Raw genomic sequence first — 19,163 nt, 5'->3', positions numbered from 1 at the left:
GGTGTACCAGCCTCCTACCAATGAAGACACAATATTCAAATCATGACTAGAGCTATCTGCATACATTCTCCTAATGCCTTTAGATTGCAAAATACACACACAGACAACACATCTCCAAGATCATTGGAGCTTTGCAAATATTCTGAGGGACATTTTGTTGTAACTGCTTAGCAAAATGAAAGTTTCTTATGTTTATACGTATCTGACCAACTTTAAGGAGATTGCTTCATCCTTATAATAGCTCAACCACTAAATCAGTGTTTTTCTGATGATGAATCGATGGGAAAACAAGGCGCTAACAGAAGCCACTTAAGATACATGGCGAATGAGCCAGTGGCGGTGGGAACATCACAAGTTCCTCCGCCTGGTACGTACCAGCCCAGCCTCGCGTAGGGGACAGACGTGAAGTAAGACGCCAAGGGGCTGGAGATGTGCTTCAGGGGCTCCTGAGAGCGGGCCATGAACACGGTCCGCAGGTTCCTTTCCAAGGCCTGGTACATAAAGGACATGGAATCCTGGAAGACAAGGAGGCGTTACAGGAGGCACACGGCGCCATCACCAGAAGCTGTGGACTTGTGCAGGAAGCCCAGCACAAACTCCTATCAACAGCCGATCACCGAGGACAGGCGGCGGGGAGAGTGACGCCCCTTCCCAGGTTACGCCGCAGGATGGCGGAGTGCTAGCCAGAGGGCAGGGCCGGCGTGGGAAAGGTAGCTGCCCACGTCAGGAGGCTGCGCCAATTTGCAGAACCTAACAGAATGAAATAATTTTCACAGACTAAAATATTAGAAAAGATAAGTCTGTTTAACCTAAACCATAACGTATTTGTGTATACTTACTTTTTTTTCCCCAAACAATTGAACCAGAGTAAAACCAGGTTGCCAAAAATACCCTCTCAAGCACTCCTAAGCTCACCCGCATTTGCCTTTGGAGTGTCCAGAAGCCGGCAGGCATGACAGGCCATGAGCAGAGTGCCGGGTGCTAGAGAATCCAGGGGACAGCCAGCCCTCGACTTGGGATGCCAAGCTGTGCTTCCCCTGGCTACTACAGAGACACAGGTGCCAACTGAGTTGGCCCTGAGCAAGCTGGTCGGGTACGAGATCCAGCCAAGTTAAGTGGACATGACGAGACCCACCCGAGGGTGGCCTGAGGCAGACAACCTTCCCAGAGCAGAACTGCCCGTCACGAGGCAGCCGGCAGCCCAGGCCCTGGGGAGCACAGGCCCGAGCAGCCTGCAGGCGGGTGCCAGGTCTGCTTTCCCAGGTGGATCCTGCCATGGGGGACTCCTCGCCCAGCTGCACGTGCTCGTCCACTGAGGAAGCACCTCCTCAACCCCTGCCCCGCCCAGGCATCACGCCAGGCACTGGGGCTACAGAGTCCCCTCACGCAGCTCATTTCTTTCTTTCTTTTCTTTTTCTTTTTTTTTTGCCAACAAGACAAAAATATAAACACAAGGCAAAATGATACGTGCTGCGCCAGGTTCCCGGGTCCAGGACCAGTTACGGAGTTTATGGAGCCCAGGGTAAAAGGGAAATGCAGAGCCCTTTATTCAAAATTAGGAATTTTAAGGCAGTGAACAGCAGCACTGAACCAGGGATGGCCCTCTGCATGACCGACAGGCCACGTCTCCACGCAGCCAAGTGCCCAGGTCCCTGCCACTTCCCTTGACACCATCCATGCTGCTGTGGACACCTTCTGATATGCAGCAGCCACCCACACTCCACAAACCCACCTGCCTCCCTGTCTTGGGTTTCAAACATCCTGAGACTTCCCAAGCCACTTCCAGAAAAGTGCATCTCACTGATAAACACTACCCGCCATTCGAGACCCCAGCCCGTGCCCCTCCTCCACAGAGCCTTCTGGGTACAAACTGTCTCCCTAACTGTCCCTCTCCCTGACATCGGTTATCCTACCACATGATGCATTTGTCACTCATACTAGACTGAAATTTTCTAGAGCCAAAATCCATTTCTCTCTCATTTTATATCCCCATGGTAGCGTGTCAATTGTGAGACCACTTGGTGGACAAACTTCAGAGCATGGGTCCCAGAGCACAGGGCTGTGCAGGAGCTTTCCATGGGTGGACGCCTTGACCTAGGGCCAAAGCAGGGCTAGTCCAGGTGCCCACAGCCCCCAAGCCTCCACCAAGTCGACCAAGGCCAGAGAGGCCCATCTAGACTTGTGTCTCAGGACGTCTCTGCAACAAACCACACTCAGAGGCCCCAGCCATTTTCTGGCCCTGCAGGAACCCAAGGACCCTGCCATGATGGTCACTGCCCAGGGATGGTGCTACGAAACACCTGTCGTGAGAAGCAGCATGCTCCCCTTGTCCATCAAGGGCAGAAGGTCCTCACCGGGGTCCAGGTGTCCACACTGAAGAACACGCCTCTTTCAGTGTAGTTTATGTTTCTTCCAAGATCTTTAGTTATGGGTGCCGTCACATTCCTATGAAAATCAATTTTCTGCACTTTTGCACTGTTGAAAGACAGGAATAAGATGGTTAAGGCAGAAAACAACTGACCCTGAACGACTGAACTGAAGCAAACGGTCAAGTAAGTCACAGGTTCATCACACGTCTTAACATCTGAGGGTTGAAGAAATGACACAAAAATTTTTAGAAAAATCTTCATTGCACAAAATCTTTTAATAAACAAATTTCTGAGGCTTAAAAACCTGTCCTTAAAAAAAAAAAAAAAAAACCCTGATATTTCTGAGGGTGTTGAGGCCAGACAATGCGAGTCCAAGGCCAGCCTAGCAGTGAAGCAAGACTCCATCTCAAAAAGGAAAAAAATCTAAATACCTACTTTAATAAATTGAACCTTTCTGCACGTCTAACTCTTCTGCAGGGCTAAGATCGCTCTTCTTCGTGTCTTTCATCGCAATGTCCTGAGTATCTTACTCTTACTTACCCTAAAATACCTCTGCTACATCATGTCCTCTAGGAAAGTTCCCGGGCCTGGGTGGGACACTGTGGTACTTTCCCAGAGCGCTTTGGCCTTTCCTCCCCATCGCTCGACACGTACAGTTACCTGGTCAGTGCCACCCGCCGGGAGCATGCCCCCTCCCGGTGCCCTCTGTGTGCCCCAGAGCTCCAGGGCACTAATGACTAACCCGGGTATTTTGTTCCATTTTACTAGTAGTAAACCGATTTCTACTGAAGGAATGAAGGGGGGTCAGGACTGGCTCCAGCCGGAGACAATCCCTCTTACACTACACAACAGCCCTCTAGCCTCTTCCCCAGAAATTACCAGAGGCTTCTCCACGCCCCCCCTCACTGACAAACACTTCTTCAGGATGGAATCTGGGCAGGGTTTATAAGTCATGATGATCACGATAGTCCTGACAGCACCACTCCCAGCCAGTGAGCAACTCAAGGCCAGCTTAGCAGTGAAGCAAGGCTCCATCTCAAAAAGAAAAGAATCCACGTCCACCAGTGCCCGGACCCACACCATCATTCCAGGAGTGTGGATGTTTTTTCCATTCTGCAATAGGAGGAAGCCGTAGCTCAAGAGAAACCCAGCAAGTTTCAACGTCACTGAGCTGTAAACTGCAGAGCTGGAGGGGGAGCCTGCATCTGCCTGTCTACAGACCTCCTGCTCCCAGCCTCTGTGGGCACCCCTCTGGGTGAGAGGTCCTTCTCCAAGAGTGATTTGGGAATCCACTTACACATGGCTGTGGTTTCGCTGGCCACCACATGCGATGAACAGAGGGTTCTCTGGCAGGTCACAGGCACTGGGGAGACAGACGAGTTAGCATTTCTCCACCTTCTTTTTAAGCATGAATTCTGAGAACCAGTGGCGAACTTGAAACCACCTTTGAAAGGGAGTGCCCGTGTGCTAACTGCCCACATCCAAGGGCCCATGACCATACCACACAGGACCAAGTAAGAGCTCAGGTCTTTCTGGACAGCGTGGCTAAGGTGACTGGGGAGCGACGTGGTCATGTGGCCCACCAGCTCATACTCACGCCCTCCCCTGGCCATCCTCCCATCTCTGCTCATGCTAACGCTAACGTGAAATGCCTGCCCAGCTATGTCCATTGATACCCAAATGAACTTGGAATGCACAGTTTTCTTTTAAAACAAGTCTACAAATTCAATAATTAGGAATTAAGGAAATGAAGTCTCCCTTTTACAAGTGGAAAGACCCCTGAGCACATCAGAGACGACCTCTCGGAGGGTCCCAACCCCCCACAGAGGCAGCGAGGGCCTCGACCTCCGAAGAATGTTCACAGGGAAGACTCTTCTGCAGGAGATGTGTGTGGAGGTCACCAAGGGAGGCCGGGCAGTGCGAGAGTCGCAGAGGTCAGGGGGGAAACTAGGAGAGGAAGCCAAAGAGGAGGGGAGGGGAGGAGGTCACGCCTCCCCTGGGCACATGAAGCCAGTATGGAGCTGAGGGGGTGGTTCTCTGTCCTCTGCCCCCGGCACTAGGACCTAGACAGCAGCTGGGGACGTTGGCATAAACTGACAAGTGCATTTTGAGGTAAGGGGACTTCCGGCTGGAGACACAAGTATCACTATTTCACTGTTTCCTTAGGAAAATTTACTGAGTTTCAAATAACATGTGAGTTTTAGAAAATAACATATTAGTAAACTGCAAGATGTTTGGTTTTGGTCATGAATTTATTTGTACTGCCTTTCAAGCCTTCTCCAAATTTCCCCTAAATTTCCATAAATCCTGACAAATTTTTCTTGTGTATATATAAGAAGCAATCAATTTGTGGGATTTTTCATCTTGGGTCAAGTGACAAGAAATCTGTTCCTCTCATTATGTAAAAATGTGGATGTGTAACCAATGTGATTGTGCAATCTGTATTTGGGGTAAAAATGGGAGTTCATAACCCACTTGAATCTAATGTATGAAATATGATATGTCAAGAGCTTTGTAATGTTTTGAACAACCAATAAAAAAAAAAATCTGTTCCTCTCCATTATTTCTTCCTAGTTAAAAATTAAGGTCTAGGGGTTGGGGTTGTGGCTCAGTGGTAGAATACTCGCCTAGCACGTGTGAGTATTCTCAGCACCACATAAAAATAAATAAAGGTATTGTATTCATCTACAACTAATAAAACCAAAAATTTCGGGGCTGAGGATGTGGCTCAAGTGGTAGTGTGCTCGCCTAGCATGCATGAGGCACTGGGTTCAATTCTCAGCACCACATAAAAATAAAATAAAGATATTTTTAAAAAAAATTTCCAAAAAGTTAAGGTCTAGCAACATATCTTTCCTTACCTGTGTAAAACCAAACCCAAAATAAATATCAAAAAATGTTTTCCTGCTGGGCATGGTGGCAAACGCCTGGGATCCCAGTGGCTCAGGAGGCTGAGGCAGGAGGATTACAAATTCAAGGCCAGAATCAGCGACTTAGGACGACCCTGTCTCTAAAAAATGAGAAAAAGGACTGGGGGTGTGGCTCAGTGTTTAAGTGCCTCTGGGTTTAATCCCTGGTACCCCGCCACACACACACACACACACACACACAAAAAAAAAGTTTTTCCAGCTTGTTTCACATGGGTGATATAAAATGGGGAAATGCAGGTCAGTCTAATGTGACCAGGTATTATGAATCCTTCCAATATAAACCTGACTCCCTTCTAACTATAATCACAGTAGCCGACATCCATTAAGTGCTTTCTACACACGAAACCCTTGACGCAGTTGTGCTCATTTAGTCTCCACACCCTACGAGAAGGCAGAACAATTCCTGTCCCTGATTTACACCGAGGCTTAGGGAGGTTAGCAACTTGCTCCAGATAACTCGGTATGAGTGGCAGCTCTCTCAAATGCCAAAGCCCACCCTTTTTCCAAAAATGCACCTAAAAACCCGCAGCCACGGAGTGAGGCCTTGGGAATTTAACTTGAGGTTCATTTCACTATTAAAATGGTATTTGTATCAGATCACCCCAGCCAAGTGGTTACTCACTGACTCTTAAACACAGGTTTACTATGTACAAGCTGAAGGTTGAACTTAGCATCAGAGGGCGTTTCAAACAGCACAACTTATAATCAGGACAATCACCACATGAATACCCGCAGGAGTTCAAGGTCCTAGCACACCCTCCAGTGTCTGCTGTTCTGGAGCAGTGCCTCTAGAGGCCACTCTGGTGGCCTGGGCACTCAGGCCTCCTACAGAGCTGTCAGGAACAGCCTCCAGGGCACAGCTGCTGCCCAGAGGATCCCTGGTCCTCTGCTGTTGGCATCTCCAGGGCTCCCTGCTGGGCCCTGTGCCTGCAGCACAGGCTGCCTCCAGGGCTTCCAGTCTAACCCGGCTGCTCCACTGGGCCCCAGGGGGCCAGGGCAGTGCCACCCATGGTGTGGTCACAGCAGAGCCTGGCTGCAGCCTGGAGCAAGCGTCCCAGCTGCTCTGACCTGCATTTGGTCCGAGTCTGGTCAACTCTCCCTGAGCATGGCCAGGAGAGGAGGAAGAGGACTCAGGTGCAGCAGCTGTCCCATCTGGGCGGGTGTCAGGTTTCCACAGAGTGCTATATAGGAGGTGTGGCCAGGGGTCTGGTGGCTTCTCCTCTTTTAGGTGAGGAACCCTCTGCAACCCTCAACCCTGAGAGGTCGTCGAGTGGACTGTGGCACACACAGTAGAGCCCTCTTGAGCCTGCGGAGGGCTGGCCCCAGCATGGATCCCCCCCCAAACAGTTGGGGTGCCACCTGGGGGTTGGGGGAGCGATCCTTCCTGCCTTCATAAGTACTCCCTCCCACACACTTTGCAATACCCATCTCTCTGTTCCTAAAACCTGAGGGGCATCAGCCAAGCCCAGTGGATGGGAACCAGGAGGGTCCTGAGGTGCCGGATTTCCTTGCTTCTCCTCCTTGAGCAGGTTAAGGCAGCACTTCACGAGATTGCTCTGTGTTTGTTTGATCAGATGAAAAGCCCGAGAGCTAGGCGGGGAACAGGGTAGCAGGGCAGGTAGCGACAGGTTAGGAAACAGTTACGGCTGCTCACCTGGTCCCGTTCTCCAGCATGAAGCTCGTGAGCCGGTAGATATTGGTGGACCAGAACACCATGTCATCCAGTCCTCCAAGGAAATACTCCTGGAACTGTTCCACCAGAAACGGGGACTTTGTAGAGTACGTAGAATAAAGCTGCAGCAGAGAAAAAGAAAAATAAATGAGGTGCTGAGCCTGCACCTGCACAAAGCCTTGAGTCGGGGAGGAATGAGTCTTTACCTTGGAAACGGCTAACACCTCTCCATACCTGCAACAGAAACAAGGACTGATCGTAAATCATATTTTCTATAAGAAATGAAGCAAGCGTTGAAGAGAAAGGCCATCCACAGAGACCCACTATGATGCATTTGCTCTGAATAAGCCAGATCCATATAACCAAAACCCATTCTCAGGAGCTCACACACAAGAAAGTCACAAGGAAAGCCATGCGCACGCCTGTAATCCCAGCAGGATTAGGGAGGCTGAGGCAGGAGGATTGCAAGTTCGAGGCCACCCTCAGCAACTTAGCAAGACCCCGTCTCAAAAATTAAATAAAAAAGGGCTGGGGATGAGGCTCAGTGGTGAAGTAGCCCTTGGTTCAGTCTCCAGTGCCCAAAATTTTGAAAAAAAAGACCCTTCCTCTGGGTTATACTCACATTTCTAAGAACTGAAGGTACGTACAATCAATGATGACATTTTTGGTAATGACTTCTCGGCCATAAAGTTTCTCATAAATTCCCAGTAGATCTTTGATGGGCACATACCTGAGAAATGCATTAGAATAAAATAAGAGATGTCTTGATTCTGAAGCTGAAGACAACAATAACAGCTATTCTATGGTTATTCTGGCCAGATACCATGCAAGGGTTTTCACGTGCACTGGTTACTGAATCCTATCAGTGACCTTGGTGGGTACTAACATGTCCCCATTTTATATAAGAGGTAGCTGAGGCAACAGAGAAGTTAAAAATTTGTTCAGTGATGCAGAGCAAACAGTTAGCACCTTAATCAAATATTTATGAAGGTATAAAGATTGAAAACTAACTACAAATAACTCAAAGGGGGTATAATTTTGTGAATTTAGATTTCAAGAAGCAATTTTAAAGTAGCCTCATTTTTTTGAGTTAAATTATTCTCAAGAATCATTTTTTTTTAAATCAAATATAGCTCCTTACTAAAACATGCTTCAGAGTGTCTCCCTTATTTTGTGCTGCATACTCTAAGTTCAGCTTTGGGTTTATAGACACTAGTTATTTTAGTTGGAAAAGATCAATATTTTAAAATTAGATTTGAACAATCTTTTATCATAAATTCAAAATCCATAGACTCTCTGTAACAAGGCAAAAATCACAACCAATAGAATACGTCTTAATTATATTTGCAAGAAAGAAGGGATTGGGGAGTCTAATTTTTATTTTATAAGAGTTCTGGAATGGTCTTCCCAATGAAAATAGCTTGAAAGGCCGGAAGGGGAAAAATCAACAAAAATATTTATTTAAATGAATCACTAAACTAGCAAGAAAGCAAAAATTTTCCAAAGACCAAAAACAAATAGAAACTGAAAGCTTTGGGAGGTAAGCACGCAGGACTTCAGCTGCTACTCTGGGGACACCCGCCAAGGGACTGACAGTTGTGATGGCAAGTGGGAGGCAGGAGATGGAGCAGAGGAGCCACCTGAAGTGAGCCACAGAGGAGGTCTGCACCCTGTCTAGAAAACAGAAGGCCAGGTGTCCGCCATGAGTGAGAGAGAGAAAGAATCCAGCACCACCCAGCAGAGCCGAGAATCTACCATCTCCACCCTGGTATGGAGAGGGGGAAAATACACCCTCTGTACTGGGGAGCCACACGTCACTCTGTCCACAAAGGTTTTGCCCCACAACCACGTTACTGCCCAGTGGGAAGACTTCCGGGGCTAAAGGTAATTTAAGGGGTCCTCAGGTGGCCTACAGAGGCCAAGGAAAACCCTCTCTAGAGGGAAACACGATCCCAACACATGCCCCAAGTAATTCAAGCACCATGGAGTACAACCCAAAGATAACAGTCTAACCACAGGCACATCTGATGACGTAGACATTAAGGCAACAAGCACTGCTAGGGATGAAGAGCCCCCATCAGGATGAAAAAAATCAGTTCACCAGCTGTCAGAGTTGGTGGCAGATAAATAAATGCAATGGAGTTTTAGCTGGCCATAAAGGACAAAATTATGTCATTTTCAGGAAAGTGGATGGAACTAGAGACCATAACTTTGAGTAAAATAAATCAGACTCAGAAAAGTATCATGATTTCTCTCATATGTGAAATGGGGGGCCGGGGGCACCATGAAAGAAGGGAGACCATTGCATTGGAGTAGGTTGGGGCAGGAAGTAGGAGGGGACAATGGGAGGTGAAATTGATGGATTTACATTTCTAGGTATACACAAATATGCCACAGTAAACCCGCCATGCTGCATAATCTTATATCAATTAAAAAAGATATAAGACTTTGAAACGTGAATGTACCTAACACTGTCTTTAAAACACTAGCAAACATAGGGCTGGGGATGTGGCTTAAGCGGTAGCGCGCTCGCCTGGCATGCGTGCGGCCCGGGTTCGATACTCAGCACCACATACCAACAAAGATGTTGTGTCCGCTGAGAACTAAAAATAAATAAATAAATAAATATTTAAAAAAAAAAAAAAACCACTAGCAAACATAGATGGAACAGGGAGAATTTTAAAAAACCCACCATCCCAAGGTCAGTTTTTAACACAAATTTCTCTCTCAGTAATTGTTAGATCAACCTGACAAAAAATAAATACTAAGAATATCTTAGTTAACACTTACAAGTCTTATGATTTGCATGGTAGATTTAATAAGGAGGAGCTGATAAAATAACCATTTACATTAAACAAAAAAAAAATGAAGAATTAACATTCATTTCAAGGTCTCATGAAATAGTTACAAAAATCAACCATGTTCTAGGCTATACATTAAGACTCGATAAATTTCACATAAGTCCAATAAAGGTAAAAGGAAGAAAATAGAAATAGAAAATAATAAAATAGAAAATTAACATATATAGGATCCATCAAGTTTGTTCTTTAAAACTAAAATGTGGAATATTTTAGAAGATAAATCGTTTGAATATCTGAGAAGGCAGAACACACAGCTTTATGGGGAACAAAGGGGACATCAGTACAAATGTGACCCGAGAAAGAAGGAAGACACACGAATGACCTTCTGCCCAAACACCGAAACACCCAGGTGAAGCGGGAAAGCCCTAGAAAAGCACAAAACTCCTTACGAAGAAACGGAAAGACCCCAAAATCCTATAATTATTAAAGAAATTTTTGGGGAGTCCCAAAAGTAAAAAACACCAGGACTAGAGAGCGTTCCAGGCAAATTCTGTCAAACATTCAACGGATCAAAGCCTGAATCTTACACAAGCTTCCTGAGAATCCAAAAGAGCACTCCCTGTCTGCCTTCATGAAGCCAGGACGACCTCGATACCAAGACCAAACAAGCACAGGGGAAGTGAGCAGCCACATAGCTCACCCCAAACAGCGATGAGACAGAGGGCACACATGATAAAGATGACACGTGACGACAAGATTAGTTTTCTCCCCAGGCAAGAAGGCCGATTTAATAGGAGCAAATAGATTAATATAATTCACCGTATTAAGAAGAAATAAGTGTTCCAACCAATATAGAAAAATGTTCAATGTCATCTGATATTACTTTATAAATAAAAATTACTAACAACCTAGAAGTACATGGAAATTTTCCTACTTTGATAAAGGGAATCCACAAAAATACACAGCAATTTAATAGTGAAAACTTCAAAGCATTTTTTTTTAAATATCAGGAAAAAAAATAAGTATGTTAAATATCACCATTGCCATCTCTCATTGTACTTGAGATATTAGCCAGGGTGATAGAGCAAGAAAAAAAGAATTAAAGGTATATGGATTGAAAAAGCAAAACAAACGATCACAATTTGCAGATTATTTTACTTGTTTATTTTTATGTGGTGCTGAGGATCGAACCCAGGGCCTCGCACATGCTAGGCGAGCGCTCTACCACTGAGCCACAACCCGAGCCCCTTCAATTTGCAGATTATAAATTTTGAATCTAAAATAAAAACCAGATCAGTTATTATAAAAGATATTTAGAAATGTTGCTAGATATAAAACAAACAAACAAAAAAATCAAACTAAAACATCCCTTGCAGCCAGGTGCAGTGACACACGCTGAGGATCACAAGTTCAAGACCAACCTCAGCAAATCAGCAAGGCCCTAAGCAACTTGGGGAGAGCCTGTCTCAAAATAAAAAATAAAAAGGGCTGGGGATGTGGCTCAGTGGTAAAGTTCTCCTGGGTTCAATCCCCAGCCCCTAGCCCACCAAAAAATTCAGTTGCATGTCTGCAGACCAGCTATCAATTCTAAAATGTAACTTAAAAATTACCATTTATGGTAACAAACAAAATCTTTGGACTAAATCAAATAAGATGTATAAGAGCTTGGTGGAAACACTTATAAAATGTTAAAGTCAATTAAGAAAACTTAAAACATAAAATATATTTATGGAGAAGACAACAATATTTCTGAATTACTGATTCTCCTCCAATTCATCTCTAGATTGAACATACATCTAATCAAAGTTCCAACAAAATTTTCTTAGAACAGGTCAGTGTGGTCCTAAATTGTACCTGAAAAGCAAAGGCAAAGAATAGACAAGCCACCTTTGAAGGAAAAGGATAAAGGGGCACAGGAGCCCTGGGGAGGTCAAAAGTCCTAGTGCTACAGCGTGGGTACATTCACATCCTCCTACAGTCAGGACCACCTGGTGGTAGAAATGAATGGACCTAGAGCTCGTCATACCAATGTGATGAACTCCCACAGACCATTTTGAGCAAAATAATTGCAGGATAATATATACTATGCAATTGCCTGTATCTAAAGTGAAAACCCATATCATATTCTGCACCTGGACACATACATGTGTTAATAAAATTATGAGAAAAGCAACAAAATCTTTAAGAAGAGGCCTGGGGGACAGCAGTTAGCCCTGGTGGAAAGAAGATGGCATGACTGAGGAGGTATGGGAGCTTGTAAGGATCCACTAGTGCTCCATTTCTAAAGGTGAGCAGTAGCTACAGGTGTGCATGACTTCTTCTTCTTTTACTTACACACATTCTTTTATACGTTTGGTATAATTTATAACTTCTGAAAAAACTACTTGGATCTTTCTTGTTTGTAGTACTGGGGATTGAACCCAAGGGTGCTCTACCACTGAGCTACATCCCCAGACCCTTCTATATTTTAGACGGGGTCTAAATTGCCCAGGCTGGCCTTGAACTTGCAATCCTCCTGCCTCGGCCTCCTGTGTTGCTGGGATTACCAGTGTGTGCCACCATGCCTGGCTCTTACCCTATTCTAATCCAACTTTGCCTTTCAAAATTTACACATGCAGTAAAAATGGAACCACCATATGATCCAACAACACCCTCTGGGTAGATAGCAAAAGGAATTTTCAGAACGTCCAAGAGGCACCAGCACTCTTGTGTGTACTGCAGTGGCATTCACAACAACAGGGAATGAAATCAACCGGAGGGTGTGGACGGAGGAAAGTTCAAGAAAGTGGTGCCTGTTCTAACTGTTGTGGAAGGGATGACCCTGAACAAGAGCTTGCTGTATCCCACCAGCTCCTGTCTCCCCACAATCACGCCACCTCAGGTGGAACCGCTGCGCTAGGCTTCCTCTGAACCACTTTGCTCTTCAACGGTTTCGTTACATACATGTGTGTTCACATGCAGCACAGTACCTGGGTTTTCACCTTGGATAAATGGAATCACATAGTATGTACTCTGCATATTTTGTCTAAAGTTCTGCCTCTGCGGCCTTGTGGGTGGACTCGGAAGGCAGGCACAGAGGGACAAGGACCACACCATCGCACTCACAACACAGGCTGGAAAAGCTGATCTTGCAGAAGGAGAGGGCACAGCAGGGGTCTCAGAGGCTGGGAGAGGAGCGGGAGTCGAGAATGGGGAACACTGGCCAACAAGTACAGAGTTCAGGATGGAAACGGGCTCTCGGGTGCCGTCACGCTGTGGGTGGACTGCAGTTAACAGCCACCACGTGTTTCAGAATAGCAAGGGGATTCCGAGTGGTCTCACAAGTGACTGGTAGATGCTTGAATGATGGGCACATTATCTATCCCGAGTCGATTGTTACACAGGTCGGCACGTGCAAACCATCACACTGCACCCCATAAATATGAACAATTATTAAGGGGTAACTGAAAGTAAAACCTAAAGAAGTTTTCTACCTAGACTTTAAGTTATGTTTTCTAAGAAAGATCCTAAACGCCACTTAGATTCACATAATTGAAAGTATATGGCTTGCTCTTACCAGCGCCGCGCGAGGTAATTATAATTGAATTCAAACTGACTCAGCACATCTCCTCCTGTGGTATGAGAAGAATATTTACTTGGTAGATGAGTGACAACACAGCACGCTGCTTTCCACACAAGTTGCAAAGCCAGTAAACACTCCTTCACGTTGCTATGTACTAGAGATTGAACCCAGCGTGCTCTACCAGTGAGCTTCATCCCTATTCACTTCCTTTTCATTTTTTATTTTGGGAAAAGGTCTCTCTGGCCTTGAACCTGTGATCCTCCAGCCTCAGCCTCTTGAATCACTTGCATGGCTCTACTATACACAGCTAGAAAAAAGCAATTTTTAAAAAATCTTATCTAGCCAAGCACGGTGGACACATCTATAATCCCAGTGACACGAGAGGTGGGACAGGAGGATAGAGTGTTTGAGGCCAGCCTCAGCAATTGAGTGAGACCTGTCTCAAAATGAAAAATCTATTGATCAATCAATAAATGAAGTTTAAAAGCTAATGAAGTGCATGCATTAAGAGTTATCCATATAACCAAAGATTTTTTGTTTTTGTTTTATTTTAAGGAAAAAAATAGACCATAAGTGTTCTTTTAAACTAACATTTACCTCTGTGCAAGGAAATTTACCACAGAAAAAGGTGGAATTTACCAATCAAAAGATGGATTATCGGGCTAAGGTGGTGGCTCCGTGGAAGGGCACCTGCCTAGCATGTGTGAGACAGTGGGTTCAATTCTCAGCACCACATATAGACAAACAAACATATGAAAGACCATTGATAACTAAAAAGAAGTAGTAGTATCAGATTAGGAGACACAGTTAATAAGTTTTAATCCAAGTAAAGTTTTTCTAAAATTATGACACAAGTTAGTGACAAAATGAATGGTTTTTAAAATAAAAACAAACAACCAGATGCAACTCTTTAGAAACCTCTCTCTGTTGGCTGAGGCGCACCTGCACTCAAAACTACCGCAATGTGAAACACACAACGGCATCTAACATAGCTCCTAGCAACGACGATGACAGCAGCAGCAGCAGCAGCATATTCAGAGCACAGGGATGACCTCATCACAAGGGCTCTGCTGCTACCACAGGAGGAAACCTGCAAATGAGCACAGTACCAAAGTCTCCAGCGGAGTGGGCCTCAGAATAGGAGCCGTGAAAGTCCATCTGAAAGAAAGCAAGCATCTGGTCGGGACTGAACTGCAGCCCCGCCCTCAGCCCACAAGCCAGCGGTCAGCAGGGAGGCAACAGCTGAACCAAGCAACTGCCACGGAAGCCTCAGAGGGGCTCGAGTGTCACAGCAGCCCGTCCTGGGCAGGGGAGCTGGCTGCTCCAGGCTCCCTGGGTACCTGCCAAACCTCCAGCAGAGTCCCAGTGTGCACCTCCAGCCGAACAGAATGAGTACCAGCTGATGACCAGATGGGTCTTTCAGGAGCAGAGTGGCCAGGGGAGGTCACAATCAGATATGGCATTTTCATATAGAAAATTAGAAAGACCAAGGGGAGCTAGGACTCTGAAATAGAGCCAGCGGCCGGTATTCACACCCTCCTAGGACCCGGCTGGAGTCAACTGAATCAGAACATCTGCTGCCCTGAGGAGTGCCCGGGAGCACTTCTGTCCTTGTGGATGAGTCACCTGGGCATCACGAACAGAGGAAGGGACAGGAAAGGACGGAACTCTGCCCGACAGCGAGCGAGCGCTCCGGGCGACGAGTCTGCTTCCACGTGGCACTCAATTAACCTGAGGTTTCTGACCTTGGGCCCCAAAGCTTCACCCATAGGAGACGGGTACTCACAGCGCTCATGGTCCTGAGGAACCCTTGTTCAATGCCAAGACTGTGCCAGCTGACGTCTGCCACCATGTGCGAGGTGATTCCAAACAAGAAAGCCACCAATTTCTCTGTGTCCTGCCAAATAATCAAATTATAGTCATTGTGTTTGGCTTATTATACATCAATGTCCTATAAAAATGTCTTAGATATTTATTTTCCTTTTTGAGGCTTAACAAAAAAATTAAAGGTGGGCACATTGCTCTAGTTACTAAAAATTAAGTAGAATGTTTTGAAATGTTTTGTAGTGTCTCGGAACTGCCTTCAGATCCACTACCAGTGGAGACAAAATGACCAACTACATACCCCCGATTTTTTCATGTCTTAATTCAAGTGTGAACTAGGTGCCTAAGGTGGTCCAGGCACTATAGGTGCAATGGTAAACAGCTGTCACAGAGGAGGGTGTCAACTCGGGCACAAAACGGTCCTTGACAGGTGTGGGGTGCATTTCTTCAGGAGTAGAGGGTGGGGCCTACCTTCTCCCAGGGCAGCGGGTAGCTCTCGCGGATATAATGGACGCTTGCATTAAGGAACGGAGTCCAGTGAGTGCTCTCAGACACGTCATGGTATTTTCCTGACAAAGCAAAAGCAGGGCTCTGGATTCCCAAAAGTTGAAGGGTCTCATGCAAATCCCCCGTCGCCACCACTGGGCTGCCCTGTCCCTTCCCCACGCTCCCCCGGAAACCCCCTTGCTTCTCCGCAATGCTCAAAGGAGGCCTGCAAAGCAGATGCAGTTTCCTCTTTTGGGGAGTTTTAAATCTCTTCTTTGTCCACCATAGTCAGCCTTCCTAAGAGCTCAAAAGAACAAAAGCAGATCCTCAAAGGCTTTCAGCACAAATTTATGACAATTGCCATTAAATGTCACAGGACCCAATGAGTCGTTCACGCAGGCATCACTGGGGTAGGCCAGAGGGTGTCCCACATCACCTCTATTCCCCCACAAGGGCGGGAAAGACAGCGCTGAGTCTGTCTGAACTCCCCAGTGCCACAGATTCTTCACAGGGTGCCAATGTCACCAGACACCTGGAAGCAACACTCCTGAGCTCAGATTCCTCACTTCAGATTTTTTTTTAATGCTATGGCCAAAATAAAAACTAAATATAAGTTTAAGTCATTAGTTTTTCTGAAAATGATTTTCAAAGTTGGAACTAAGAAATTTGAGCTGCTCCAGAGGATTTCTGGAGATGAAATATGAAATGCTTCCTGTTCCCGGGATACAATAAAAATCCAGAATCAAGTAGAGCACTAGTTCTACTCGTCCACACTGCAGATTAGTCAGAGATCTCCAGTCCTTTGGTGGATGGCGCAGACGGGACCAAGGGCGTGCTGCATGCCAGATGCCAGCCCCCAGCAAGCCCCTGTGCCATGCTGGAGCTCCTCTGTGCACACCTTCCTGGCCCTGAGACTCTCATCATGCACATCTGCTTCTCCTATGGAAAGCCCCGCCTCTGTCCCATCAACAGTTGCTTAGCTTGGCCTGTTTGGCAACACAAAATGCCACTTCTTATACAATGTAAAACTGCTCTCTTTGGTTCCCGTTTTTCTTGGACCATGTACCCAGTCAGGGATTGATTGTCTAGATGTCAGTAAACATTCTTGCGCTCAACTAGGGACATTTTCACCCACTCCCCTTTCTGCTTATGACTTTAGATTTCGTTTATGGTTTTGAATCATAGCAACAGACACTTTTGATTTTTTTAATATCTATTTAATTTTTTAGTTGTAGTTGGACACAATACCTTTATTTTATCAATTTGTATGTGGTGCTGAAGCTTGAACCCAGGGCCTCATGCATGCCAGGCAAGTGCTTTAGTGCTGAGCCACTCCCGAAACTTATGATTAATATGGTTTTGGACTATAAAAGGTATACTCAACCCCTGGAGGGGGCCGAAGAGGGTAGACTTGCAGCCTTCCTGGTGGCCCTGCAGCTGGTAGATCCAGACTTCTGGCTGGTGAATAAAGTTTCTGTCTCCTGCTTTAAGATCGACTCAGTGATTTATTGCAATCTCGCCTTAACAGTTACCAGGAAGGGTGGTATACACTCCTGTAATCAGGAGGCTGAGGCAGGAGGATTGCAAATTCAAAGCCAGCCTCAGCAACTCAGCAAGGACCTAAGCAACTCAGCAAGTCCCTGTCTCAAAATAAAATATTAAAAATGGCTGGGGATGTGGCTCAGTGGTTAAGCACCCCTGGGTTTTATCCCCGGTACAAAAAAAAAAAAAAACAAGGGGTAGTTAAAATGTCAAGAACAGTCAAGCTCTCATGAATCCAATTTGGGAAATGCTAAAGTAGAAATGACAGGTTAGAAAGGAGGAGAACTATAACACCCCACCAGCAAAATAAAAGGACCATACATGACAGGGTTGGGGTGGCTCTCTTGGTCAGCACTTGTTTGACATGCCTGAGGCCCTGGGTTTGATCCCCGACATCACAGGGGGAATAAAAAAAACAGGGAAATTTTTACCAATATGACAAGTGCACAGCTTGGCTGCCTGGGATACTAACTATGGGAACAAGTCACCCTAAACATTTCATCAACCCAGACAGACATCACAGTAGGAAAAAAACCACAGAGAATCCTGAAACTGGAAGCGGTTTCCGCCATAGCACGGTGTCCCAGGGAGCTGGACGGCTTTCCTTCATGCCAGAGCCTGTCTCCACCCTCTGCCTATTGGTGACTCCAACGTCACCTGCTTCTGTTGACTTCTTTCTTTGTCCCCTGGCTTTGGTTGGGTTTGTCTTGTGGAAAGAACGGGAGAGCAGAGCAAAGGACAAGAGTGAGGCTGGGTGCTCATGCTCCCAGCTCCCTTCCACGGGTGAGTGGGCTGCGGTGGCCCTAGCCGAGGCCCTCCTCCTGTCACGCTGCCTGACAGCTCCCTCTGCCCACCGTCCTGGTGGTCTCTCCCCTGCCATTCCCAACTTCCTGTCCACACCTTTGGGACAGCACCTGGTTAAAGATCAAGTACTCAGTTGACTGTGCCTCTCACACCCCTTGGGGCCTGATGGGCACAGCCTCGAGCCCAGTTTATGGGCTGCACCACCTTCGACTTGCTCAGCACTCGACAAAGGATTCTGCATGAACGCCAGCGTCAAGGCAGTGACGAGGCAGGGCGGGCGTTGTCACTGCTACGTTAGACACAGAAACTGACACCACGTGGAAGGGACTTTTCCCAAGTCCAGACCAAGAGGCAACATAGAAGGAAGGGGACTCAGACCCTTTGATCTCCTGTAAAATGTTGTCTCTGACGCTGCAGAGCACTAAAGCAAGCAGGCTGCTTAGAGTGGCTCAGGTTTTCAGAACGTCAGTGCTCCAGGGGGGAAGTTTGGATAAACGGTAAAAACAACCTGGGAACGAAGTCACTGCCTGGCTGGGAAACAGGTCTCAGGTCACCTCCATTGCTGTTAACCAAGCAGAAGGGACCCGGTTCTGTGGACAAGCCATCATCTTACCTCCTCTGCAGAAGCTGGGGTAAAAAGAATCGGGAAACACGGTCCCAGCCTGATACGCATCCTGGTGTTCCAGTAACAGCTGGGGAGCAGGAAAACACAGAGATTAGGGGGCAGAGCAGCAGCCTTGGAATCACAGGCCCGTGGACTTCCAGCTGCGGGAGGAGGCAGGCAGTGCGGGCAGATCAAGGATGACAGTTCAGGCTCCACCCAAAACAGCACCCTGGAATGCATCTTCCAGTTCTTTCCTACCAAGCAGGAGCAGGCTAATTAAAAAGCAAAAATCACCTACTTAAATTCCACTTCCTTTCATGTTCTGTCTACCCAGTAGGGCAAGACCTCCTGAAAGCTATTTCACGGACCTGGAGCTGGTGGGGTCATTTTATGACCCACAGTGAATTGAGAAAAATGCAGAGACTAGATTAGGTAGGTAGGGATCTGTGGAAGGCTATCCACACACGTATGTATCAGCTCACAGTTGCTACCTGTGCATTAGAGTAGGACCATGCACTTTGTGCTTCCAGAGAGTGAGAGAAACATCCTTTTCCCTTTAACACGAGGTG

At 46.4% G+C, this 19,163-nt stretch overlaps 1 protein-coding gene across 1 annotated transcript in view; it reads right to left on the bottom strand.

Annotated features, from left to right (window-relative positions):
• The window catches only part of Gpld1 (glycosylphosphatidylinositol specific phospholipase D1), a 45,278-nt gene that overhangs the window by 14,393 nt on the left and 11,722 nt on the right, over positions 1 to 19,163 (bottom strand). The window contains exons 3-13 of the mRNA XM_046452527.2: positions 18,604 to 18,682; positions 15,630 to 15,727; positions 15,121 to 15,231; positions 14,444 to 14,492; positions 13,329 to 13,383; positions 7,594 to 7,701; positions 7,178 to 7,205; positions 6,954 to 7,093; positions 3,667 to 3,732; positions 2,355 to 2,475; positions 376 to 515 (exon numbers count right to left, since the gene is read on the bottom strand). Coding sequence (XP_046308483.1) covers positions 376 to 515; positions 2,355 to 2,475; positions 3,667 to 3,732; positions 6,954 to 7,093; positions 7,178 to 7,205; positions 7,594 to 7,701; positions 13,329 to 13,383; positions 14,444 to 14,492; positions 15,121 to 15,231; positions 15,630 to 15,727; positions 18,604 to 18,682 — 995 coding nt within the window. The remainder of the gene's footprint in view (positions 1 to 375; positions 516 to 2,354; positions 2,476 to 3,666; positions 3,733 to 6,953; positions 7,094 to 7,177; positions 7,206 to 7,593; positions 7,702 to 13,328; positions 13,384 to 14,443; positions 14,493 to 15,120; positions 15,232 to 15,629; positions 15,728 to 18,603; positions 18,683 to 19,163) is intronic.

This window comes from Marmota monax, unplaced genomic scaffold, assembly GCF_021218885.2.
Source record: "Marmota monax isolate L192 unplaced genomic scaffold, Marmota_monax_Labrador192_F-V1.1 WCK01_AAM20220418_F8-fsc00141, whole genome shotgun sequence".
Classification (NCBI taxonomy): domain Eukaryota; kingdom Metazoa; phylum Chordata; class Mammalia; order Rodentia; family Sciuridae; genus Marmota; species Marmota monax.
This window is presented reverse-complemented; position numbering and strand designations above follow the sequence as displayed.